This window comes from Cyprinus carpio, chromosome A7 (genome assembly GCF_018340385.1).
Source record: "Cyprinus carpio isolate SPL01 chromosome A7, ASM1834038v1, whole genome shotgun sequence".
Taxonomy (NCBI): domain Eukaryota; kingdom Metazoa; phylum Chordata; class Actinopteri; order Cypriniformes; family Cyprinidae; genus Cyprinus; species Cyprinus carpio.
Window position 1 is genome coordinate 24820395 of NC_056578.1, and position 12155 is coordinate 24832549.

General features: G+C 37.8%; 1 protein-coding gene across 1 annotated transcript; it reads right to left on the reverse strand.

The window, feature by feature from the left end:
• Window positions 1-334: 334 nt before the first annotated feature.
• On the reverse strand, window positions 335-10858 carry LOC109056292 (ADP-ribosylation factor-like protein 5B). The gene is made up of 6 exons (XM_042760575.1): window positions 10329-10858; window positions 7428-7488; window positions 4610-4757; window positions 2906-2989; window positions 2647-2798; window positions 335-2042 (listed from the first exon to the last, which is right to left on the reverse strand). The coding sequence occupies exons 1-6, from the start codon at window positions 10372-10374 to the stop codon at window positions 1994-1996; spliced, it is 540 nt and encodes a 179-aa protein (XP_042616509.1). The 5' UTR covers window positions 10375-10858; the 3' UTR covers window positions 335-1993.
• Between the last annotated feature and the right edge of the window lie 1297 nt (window positions 10859-12155).

Below are 12155 nucleotides of genomic sequence, written 5' to 3' on the forward strand. Positions count from 1 at the left end.
CACAGATTCCTGTGCATCAGCTACAAAGCCAATTTATATAGAAATAGATTCAAACAAAGTGCAAGCATGGATAGTTTTCAAACCGATACACAAGACTAATCCAATGCTGTGGAGTCTGGGGTTTTTTGTTCTGATAACCTGAAAATTCAAAAATACTAAAAATGGCTTCATAAAACTCAAAAAGAACTTACCTTCTCTTATATTATAAGAAAGTCTTGTGTGGAACAAGATGCACAATCAAAACCTTGCTAAACTCTCTTCTTATAGATCTTGATCTAAAACAGGTTCTGAAACCTGCATTTGACCAAATAATGCAACAGTAACACAATTCAGATTTCAAAATAAAAGCTTTTATTATAAAACTATAAGAATTAGGAAAGTTGCTACAGATTTCACCTGCTCCTTTTAGAAATGGCACATCTGAGAGAGAAGCACATGGTTTGACCATGATCTTCAGCAATGAAACTGAATATTACACTCCTCTGAACCACTGGCAGAAACACCTCATTCCCATTCTGATAGGTAAGCCAGATTTCAACTTTTACATTTTTTTTTTTATCCAAAGGGCCACCGTTCAACATGGTATGATACAATATAAACTCATATCACGTTTGTAAAGATGCATATTAACACACAGTCTAAAAACACACTGCTTTAGACTGTGATTGGGTAAAGAACAGATTTTACAGAAGTCTGACCAATGCCGAAGTCTCCAAGACCTCAGTGACCTCAAAGAGCCATTGCTATAAAACCCTTGCAAAACAGAGAGACTGATCTATAGGATGGATTTGCCTAGATCAGCAGCCAATAACAGCTGCAAATAGATTTCAACGTTGGGAGGGAAATATCAGTGAGAGCACCAATTTGTAGTCACTGCATTCAAGTCTCGAAAGAGTTTCCCTTAACTGAGCACAGGGCACGGAGAGGATGAAAAAAAATCAGTGAAAATAAAGGTGTTCTAGTTTCAGCTAGAACCAATAAGCATATTGGCAAAATCACCACGCAAACAAATAAGAACTTGTGCTCATGCGTTCATTTTGTTTTTATATAACCTGAAAAAAGGAAGATGACAAAAAATAAAATGTTCAAGCTGAACAAATCGGAAAAAACGGCAATCACTTATATAGTAACAGACACAGCTATTATGGCTGGTAGACCTGTGAAGATCATTTGCAGTGAATATTTGCACCAAGAGGATTGGGAGGAAAAGAGAATTAAAAAAAAAAATCATAATACTGTGTTACTTTTGAACATTATTTCCTCATAACAACTGAAGGACCTTTATGCTATAACCACACTCCAGCAAGGAGAATGGTTACTTAAAACACCTGTAACAGACATTATAATAAATCCAGCCAACTGCTGCATTCTAACTGTGCCATTTCCCCTCCACACACACCCTTATTTAAATTGCATCTCACATCAATGACATTTCAAGCTGTAATGGCCACGTCTGAAATGATAACAGCACCCTCTACTGTAACGTATGATTGAGGTAATGTGTACTAAGTGATATGCTCAGGTGTTTTCATATGTGGTGGTGTTGCTGGGTACCAACGGCACTTTAAACATTTGAAGCCCAAAAAGCTTAACCAAACAATGACAACAATTGACCCAAAGATTCCCCATGTGAAAAAGTAACATTTTGACCATACAAATAATTTCTTCCCAGTAGATTTAAAGAACAACACACGATTAGCTTAATATACTTATCTGGAGAACTTCTGTTCCACTGTCAGAGTGTTAAAAACACAGTCCCTCCTCACAAACACACAGCACTGTAGAGCTCTCTTTAAGCTGAAATACTTCATGTAACTGTAATTCATGTAACTGATAAATCCCAGCTGAGGTAGGTGTCCAGAGAGTTCAGCTGCAGAGCTGCAATTGTTTAAGAGATTAAAAATAAAACATGAGCAGCCAATGAGATGAGCCTGCAATGCCACCAGAGGAGGTGGGAGTCGCTGTCAATCAGTCCAACAAGTAGAATCAGAGGCTATCTGAGCCCGGCACTTGAGGTCATCCACTCTAAACCTTGACACAGCCTGAAACCACACACACACACACAAACATATTCACTACGGATGCACCAATAGTAAAATACTAGCCAGTATGATAAACTCTTTACACATCATGGTCAATATTCAAATTCTACACCAGTGCATATGAAATTTAAAAATAAACCTTTGAGCTCTTTCATCCTGACTCATGATTTACATGACTTAATAGATAATAGGTGAGCTACGAAGTAAGTTTACTTTACTCAGAAAATCCTCATGTATATGGAGTTGATTGTTTACAAATAATGCACTATAGTAAAAGTCTTTTGATGTCATTTTGCAAGGAACCATGTGAAAATAAGTATTTATTAATCACTAATATGCCCTGTAAACATTTTATTGTGAAAAGGAATAAAGTTGTTGGTTTTTTACGGTCACTAGTGTTAATTTCAGCTGGAAACTGCAATGAACTGTGTGTATAGGTACATTTTTACATACAGGTGCATGCAGAGTTTAGCAAAAATTTAGGTAGGATTGCATTTTTCCAATGAGCTTGGGATGATTGTACGTTTTGCCATCATCAATCTATTGCACCGTACAGCACCAACAGGCTAGGACAGGTAATCCCTGTCTATACTGCAGGTCTTACCCTTCTCCAGTGAGCGCACAGCAGGACTGGATGTGCCAGGGATGATCCTTGATGGAGCTGAGGGTCAGGTATTTGGAAATCTCTGCTGCAGACATACAGCCCTTCATGTCCTGCTTATTAGCAAAGATCAACACTGCAGCTTTGCGCAGATCCTGAGAGAATGAAGATAGAAAACAACTGAAAAACAGACCCAAAATATAGCTTTTTTGAGATGGAATTTATATTCATGCTCCGTGTGCTGTAAATGGTAAAGCATTACCTCGTGTGCTAGCATCCTGTAGAGCTCTTCTTTAGAAATGGCTAGTCTCTCTCTGTCAGTACTGTCCACTACCAGTATGATGAACTACAAGAGAAAATACACACACACAGCTTTATTATCAGATGTCAGGCAGCATACTATTGCACTTGCATTCAGGGGTGGTTTCTAAGTTTAGCAAGGCCACAGAGTTGTTAGTTGCTCAGTGTTCATGTCCTTGGCAGAAATCATGTATCTATGGTCTCAAGAGCGAGTGCTTCTGAATAGAGCTTGCCAGCAGGGCTACACCACAAATCACATTCACACACTTCCTGAATGCAAGACAGGGGTCTCGCCACTCAAACCTCTTTGTGTAACCCTGAACTTTGAACTCTGGATCAGACACCAGCTGCCAAAGTCGTTGTTCAAACTATTGTTCACAGCAGACTGAACACACAGCTGTTACTCAGAAACCATCTCAACATGCTACTTTAAAAAATACTATTATTATAGAATGTGGTGTTAGTTACTGGTACTAAAAATATCAATTTAAATAACTGTCTGAAAACTGGTTTATTTTGATACTGAAAACATTATGCTCCTTCATAATGCTAAAGCAGTTTTTGTCTAGGAGACAAAGCTTCAACAAGCTTCAATAAGCTTCAACGAAAGTTTCTTTGGTTTAAGATTTAAGATTTTTTTAAGTTGGAAATAATGCATTGTTGAAGATGCGGTGGAGCACGTACACTACCGTTCAAAAGTTTGTCAGTAAGATTTATTGAAAGAAATTAATACTTATTAAATCAAGGATGAATTAAATTCATAAGCGAGTAAAGACACTAATGTTACAAAAAAAATTCAATTTCAAATAAATGCTGTTCTTTTGAACTTTCTATTCAATCAGAATCCTGAAAAAAAAAAAAAAAAAAAAATGTAACATGGTTTCCACAAAATGATTCAGCAGCAAAACTGTTTTCAACATTGAGAATAATAATAATAATAATAATAATTTCTTAATCAACATATTTGAATGACTTCTGAAGGATCATGTGACACTGAAGACTGGAGTAATGACTGCTGAAAACTCAGCTTTGCAATCACAGGATTAAAATATATTTCAAAATATATTATATTTTCAATATTTTTTTTGAAAGGTTATTCCAAATGTTTTCACAAAATTATTGTTTTAACCGTTTTATAAGATATTTAAAAAAAAAAAAGAAAAGAAAAAGTAATTAAACCCAAACTTTTGAATGGCAGCATACGAACCAAATCATTTTCTCTTCTATTTTTATCTGTGAAGTGGAATTCAAATAACGTGTACTGTAAAAAGTGCAGTACAAATAAAATTAAACTATGCTGTCAGGCTCATTTGGGAGATGCGAATTCAAGTCAACGGTCATGTTCCCAATTCCAACCCATTATATTTTTGGCCAAGGATTGCCTGTCCACTCTATGAGGTCTCTGTGAACACAAACACAGGCCTAAAACAAAACGCAGAAAATCCATCCCTGGTTTGTTTATTGTAAACGGTGACCTACACATCTGTTTTCTCTCTTCCAACCAGTGGTCATATTTACAGTGTACAGACAATCACTCAGAAGATCTTTATACACTTCCATTTCACTTATCAAGCTTTTTTTTTTTATTAATGTAGGTTTTCTGTTAATGAAATCATCCTTCTCAAACAGGTTCATCCTCCAGCAGTGCAGTGTGTAAGTGCATTACCTCAGTGTTGGAGTAGTATGTGTTCCAAGAGGAGCGGAGACTCTCCTGACCACCAATATCCCACATCAGAAAGTGGGTTTTCTTCACCACTATTTCCTCCACATTGCTGCCAATTGTAGGAGACGTGTGCACCACCTCATTCATTAAACTGCACAACAAAACAGATTCAGATGAAACAAACTACACTGAAGCAGTTTATAGTTCACATTAATTACCACACTGACACTAGCTTTCAATCCAAGGTTCATACACATTTTTAACAGTAAATTTGAACTACCAATGGACTTCTCCATGACTTTTAAAACAATATTCATGACCTAATGTTCCATTATTTTACAATAAGAATAAAACACTGTTCAAATTATCATAGCATATGTTAACTAAAATTAATGACTATTAATGCTTTTGTTTGCTTTCTCGTTTTTTGTAATAAGTAGCTACAAGCTGCAACTGCGCCAGATGTTACTCCACACAGAGAACATATCACTGAATACTATCATTTATTTAACTCTGTTAAATGCAGGACCTGAATTTCATTTTGGAAACTTTTCTCTTTTGCAAATGTTTACATTCACTTAAGAAAAAACTGACAGCGCTTATGAGGATACTCGCCAGGATGGACATTTTAACATCATTTTGTGTGTATTTTTGCTGCTTAAATGCAACAAGCTGTGCTTTAGAGCCTTGCATTTCAGCCTGAGCCCGACGGGCCCCGACTTATTTACAGCTTCGGGACAATTTTCACGTCATAGCTCAGACTAGGCATGTGCCAATTACCGGTTTCAAGGTATACCGCGATTTGAAAATGTCACGGTTTCAAAACCACAAACTGCACAAACTGCTTTGCAATGCAATCTTTCTCCAAAATGTCATTTATGTGAAAATATGAAGTCTGTTAATGCCCGTAAACACAGGCCAGAGATGCCGTGCACCCCGTGGTACTGCGCATAAGCTCATCCAAGACAGAAAGGAACGCTGAATGTGAAGTGTACCCGGGCCTCAAGTTCGGCCATCCTACACACACACGTGACTGACCACTCGCTCACACCAACAGGAGGAGGAGGGGTCAGTGTTACTCTCTACACTGCACTCAGCCTGAGGGATTCCTACCCTTTCAGTCTTTGAGGAGACATGGAAAACAGCACATACCGCAGGAACGGTATAATGGAAAATATTAGTGGTTTTGAACCGTGACATTTTCAAATTGCTGTATACCTTGAAACCGGTAATCAGCACATGCCTAGTCTACAGTTATAGCCATATGTTTTGGCAGTGACATAAATTTTGTGTTTGGCAAAGTTTGCTGCTAAAGCTGTTGTGGTGTTCATTCACATTTTTTCTAAATTAATGTGTAGAGTGATCAGATGCATTTTAAATAATTGCTAAAAGCTTCATTTGCCAAAAAACGAACTTCATTATTCAAACAAATTTCATTATTTTTTGATCCTGACACAAAATGACCAGCTAACATTAATTGACTAATCATTTCAGCAGCACATGAGAAAAGAGTGAATGAGTACTAGTCAGGTTAATCACTATCATACTAACTAGATTTTAAGAGCAGACTGATTGCTATAAAAGGAGAGAAGTGTTTCAAATCATTGTGTTCTTGTTAGCAGTGGTTACCTCCAAACAAGCATGTGCAGCCATCATCGCTTTGTATCAAAATGGCCTCACATGCAAGAAAATTGCTACAAAAAACATAGCACTTTTAAGAACCATTTACCAGATCATCAAGAACTTCAAGGAGAGCTGTTCAACTGCAGTGAAGTCTTCAGGACGTCCCAGAGTGTCCAGCAAGTGACAGGACTGTCTCCTCCTGAGGATTCAGCTACAGAATCGAGTCACCAGCAGTGCAGAGCTTGCTGAGAAATGACAGCAGGTGAGTGTGAGAGCATCTGCACACACAGTGAGGCCTTTTGGACAACAGCCTGGTGTCAAGAAGGGCAGCAAAGAAGCCACTTCTCTCCAAGAAAAACTCAAGGACAGACTAAAATTCTGCAGGAAGTACAAGGATTGGACAGCAGAAGACTGGTGCAAAGTTATTTCTTTGATGAAGCTCCATTTCGACTGTTTGGGACAGGAAAATCGATTGTTCGGAGAAAAAAAAAAGGTGAACGCTACATGAGTCCCGTGTTGTGCCAACAGTGAAGAATCCTGAGACCATCTATGTGTGGGGTTGCTCTTCAACCAAGGGAGTGGGCTCTCTCATCTGCCCAAAAACACTGCCATGAATAAAGAATGATATCAAAATGTCCTGCAAGAGTGACTTCTTCCAACAATCCATGAGCAAATTGGTGATGATCCGTGCATTTTCCAGCATGATGGAGCACCATGTCACAAAGCAAGAGTGATAAAGAAGTGGCTCGAAGATCATTACACTGAAATTTTGGATCTGTGGCCAGGCAACTCCACGGATGCCAATTCCATAGAGAACCTGTGGTCAGTCATCAAAAGGCGAGTGGACAAGCAGAAGCCGACAAACTGTGATCAACTCTGAGAACTAATAAGGAGGATGGCAAGGATGGATTGCCATCAGTCAGGATTTTGCCCAGAAGCTAGTATCCAACATGCCAGAGCAAACTGCAGTGGTTATGAAGAATAAGGGTCAACACTGTAAATATTGACTCATTATATTTTTTTGCCAATAAAAGCCTTTAAAATTTATAATATGCTTATCATTGTTTTTCAGTATACCATTGAAACATGTGGAAAAATAATCTACAAATACTGAAGCAGCAAACTTTGAAAAACAAACTTTGTCACTGCCAAAACTTTTGGCCACGACAGTAAAGAAAACAAAATATACATTACTCACAACTGATAAAGTATAGTGGTCTTCCCGGCGTTGTCCAGCCCCACAATAATCACCTTGTGTTCTACATAACAGAAATAAAAATACATATAACTGATTATGAGAATGGTGAAACCGCTAATACACAATCAAACATCAAATGAAAAGCAATCAATTCTTCAGTAAACAAGGATATATATGTGAATGCCAATAAAAGGTAAAAATAATGGAATCAGTTATTTACATGAAATACACAGAGACGATTTTAAGCCTCAGATAACGTTAACGTTGGTTGTTCACATTAGCTGTGCGCTTTCCTTTCATTCATAGCCAGTTTGTTTCTGTTGGCCTCTCAACTCTATTAACTGGAAGATAATTGGTCCAACAATCCCACTGAAAACCACAGCTCCGCTATGTGAGTTGCACGCTTGCATAACAGAGAAAGCTGTGATTAGATAAACTAGTAGTGATCCATCATTTATCAGAGCAACAGTCTGTGTGTGTATGTGAGAGAGAAAGAGAGAATGCATTTGGATTTTTTTTTTCCCCCACCTTTGAACTCCAATGTGAACTACAGGAAGCAGGACTGGATAACTCATGTTATCTCTAACAGCTCCACAAAGACACAAAATATTTCACAGTTATTACTTCCTGAACAACTGACCCCTATTTTACTTCTGCCTGCCTCCAGGAAAAATGTTACAGGACCAAATGAAGCCAAGAGACATGGTTTCTCAAGACTACAGTTAACGTCACCCACAGACTTGGTGAAACTTTTCAAACCAAACCCAATGACAAATTTAACCTGCCTCTAATTTAAGACTACTAGAGCTCCTCCTCAAAGCTTCAGCCAAAGGACAAAAGCTATAAACTTTGTTTGAGTAATGATTTACAGGACCAATAGTTAAAGGTATATTTAACATTTAAAAATTAAACTAGACTATTTACAATATACTGCAAGAATTTCCTTTTTTTGAACGACTGCAGGAATGTTTATTAGAGAGTAACACTGTAATGAAGTGACTGGTCCTCTTCAGGACAGTAATCCAGGGAATTAGGAAAGAGAATCAGATTATTAATCCAACGGGCAGAATTCCTTCTATGTCTAGAAAGTAGGTTCCTGGGAGCTCCTTTTGGACCTATTCGGCATCTAACCCAGAGGACTGGCTAGCTCATTTGTAATCAATGCATTTAGCACATACAAGAAAACCATAATTCAACAACAAATAAAATGTATAGCGTTACAGGAATGCATACAGTTTGGTGTCAGAAATGATTGAAAGTGCATGCAATATCAAAAACATCCATTCCAGTGTTAAAGGAACATTTGCCCGACATCACAACAATCTGGAACTGGTTAGGAATGTAATTGGAGAAAAATAAAATAAAATAAAATTAATAAAATAAAAAATAACCAGGAAATACCATTCTGTTGTTTGCACACTTTGTCAATGATCAACTTCTCAATTACAGAAAAATATGCATTCAGGTTAAAATGTAGTTAGAGTAACTTTCAGACATAATCTAGTGTGCTAAAGTTAGTTTTCATGCACATGTCCATCATTGTGTGTCCTGGAGGCTGGATCTCTCTGGGCAGGCTGAACTGACTGCTGAACCTAGCAAACAATGGAGAGGAGAACAGTTTCCTCACGCTGCTTTTGTTGGCCAGGTGGTCATGGCATCTGTTTCTCTACACAAAAGCATTTTCAATTCAAATCATTTCTTTTATGGTCACTGCACAAATTAAAGTGGATATCTGAGCCCTCTGTCCTCTAGACCTACATCACGAGGGACACATCTGTCACAGCAGCAGTGAAGACACAAACATTCGTCAGAGAACAAAACCTATGAGAACAAATCAGATCTCAACAAATTAAACAAGAGCAAGTGTAAGAGCTAGAAGACTGGACAATAGTTAGAGTTTTATCTCGGGACAGTTGTAGGTAGCAAAATTCACTTTAGGGCAAGACCATCAAGACCAAAACCACTGGTCAATTTTCAGATTTTGGGCTATTTTGCTTCCATAGCAAACAAGTGGAAAGAAAACACACAATCTATATTTTGCAGGTTTTTGAAGATGGTTTTATACATGGTTTCTTTTCTATCCATTGACAGATTTTTCCTGATTTATGGAGTGATAAAAAGGGACATTCATAATGCCCTTAAATGTATATTTAGTTAGAAAATGTTTACTTTAGAAAACATGTAATACAAATGCACTGTGTAAACTCTATTCGCCTGTGGAGTCTTACCTTAAAACCTATTTAGCTGCTAAACATAATATTTTGGGCATCATAGGAATGATTATATTACCATGTTTTCAACATGGTACCAAGGTAATACCACGTTTCTGGCAAGAAACCATAATAGTACTGTGAGATATCACTTAAATACAATATGCATATATATAATAATCATTTAGTGCCATGGTAAGTACTTATCAAAGTACCTGATAGCATCACAGCTGTACTTTTGGAGGAAAAATTAGTAGGATCTGAGTCAGACTTTTTTTTTTTTAAGTCTTTGTCTTACCTTGGTTACTACCTACAGTTTTCAGAAAGCACTTAATCAATTCAACAAGTGGACGATACTCAGTTTGCAGATCACTTTAAAGACACTTCAGATGATCCATCTGTCACCTTTACCACGAACAGATCACCTGATGGGTTTGAGCTAACGGACCAGCTAACCGACTAACAAACCCTTACAATTACAAGGTGAAAACACGATCTGCTCTGGTTTAAAATATAGCGAGAATATACAAATAAAGCGTGACGGTGGTTCTCATAGGTGAACATTATCTCGACGCAGCGGGTTTAAACGAGCGCACTAGCATCAACATTAGCTCAGCTCCGCTGCATATCAGCCCGAGGCGCACAACAGTCAAAACACTCACTACAAAACAGCCAGAACACAAGCTCTTACCCTGATTACAGAAGAAACTCCACAGTTTGGCGAAAATTAGACCCATTTCTCCTGGCGGGTGAGAGACCGTGTCCAGTGAGGCGGAGCTAGCGGCGAGGCCTACAGCAGCTGTCCGTTATTTCTTCATAAACCCCATGCGGCTACGGTCACTGAGCACATACCTCCGTCTGTCCGTGTCCGTGTGTGTGTGTGTGTCCAAGGTGTGCTCACGCACAGGTAAACAGCTGCCGAGCACCTCTTCTTTTGTGTGGTCAGATCAAGTGCGCGACAGATGCGAGCGCAGCGGATACATCTCTCTCTCCAAACACAAGTCTCTTTACTTCCCAGATCGCTCTTACCTCATCCACATTTTCCTCATGGGCACAAAAACCGCACATCAGCTCCCTTTGTCTGGCTACACAGCTCGGGAAGAGCCCAAAAGAGTAAACTTGAGGCACACAGAGCTCGCAGCGTCGCGCATGCGCTGTGCTGCTCCTGGATAAATAATAAGAGCTCGCTCTCTCTCTCTTGTGGTGTGTACACACCACTGGCACACACACACACACAGACAGACACAGACCATCCCCCATCAGTGTCACGTCTGAGGATCATGACGAGACATATCCAGCCCACAAGTGTCACGTCCATACAATGGGTTAGAAAGTTTATATTTAAAGAAAAAATAAATCTTGAAATTCATTGTTGAACTCTGAATGTATTGAATACCAGAAAACGTTTGAAAACACACATAATAATTATAATTTTCTATTCAAATTGACATGGACATGTATCCTAAACCGTCCAGAAATCACACCTGGATGACAGTATGATAGAGACCCCTGAATGAGGGGGAGCTGGTTACTCATAATTTGAACCACAGCTTAATTCCTGTCTACAGCAGAGCTTATTTGCACACAGTTTATCATTTCTGCGATAAAGGGAAACGGAGCCTTAGTGAGTACTGTCTGCTAAGAATGTAGCAAGAAACTAGATAATCTAAATAATCCAAACATATGGCATGTCACTGAACTCTGTCAGAGAGCAGAATGTTTCAGATCACTGACTTTTATGCTGTAATCCGATTTATTAACACTTTTCCTTTATCACATTCATCATCAGAAATCTAAACACTTCAAGGAATATTCCAGGTTACATATTCAGTACAGATCAGAACTAGCAGATCTTTAATGCTCAGCATTCATGACATGTTTTGGATAACTATATTAAATTATCAGTGTGCATGGACTATTACGGGAACTATTGCAATTAGAATAGTTATTAACGCAAGCAGAAGGGTTTAAAGAGAGAAGTATTGGAGCTCTTACGTTATTAATATAAATATTTATTTATTTATTATTTAATTTTATTATTTAAATTATTTTTATTTATTTATTTGAGCTGTAAAGTTTTTGAAATCATCCTTTTGAGGCATGACAACATTTCATGTCAACTTTTGATTCTGTTATAGATTTAGCCTAATAATATCCCTGTGGGTAAAGTTAACCAAGTAAATTCAAGTGAAACCTACTGCCATACTACTATGTTTATATATGTATACAGTACATATCATTTTAATCCAGAATGTTAATGCAAACTCTCTCACTCAGGTTTTCACTAACTTCCACTCGGCTCTTCACTGTGCTCTTTCCATTCACTGACATTTAGCCAGGCACCAGAATCACTGGATGAATGGAGAAACCTGCAGTGTATATATATATATATATATATATATATATATATATATATATATATATATTGTACAGTTCACTTATATAGTATATTACTGAACAGAAAAATATCCCAAATAGAAATGATTTTCAGACAATTTAGCAGTTTTTTTTTCTTTTT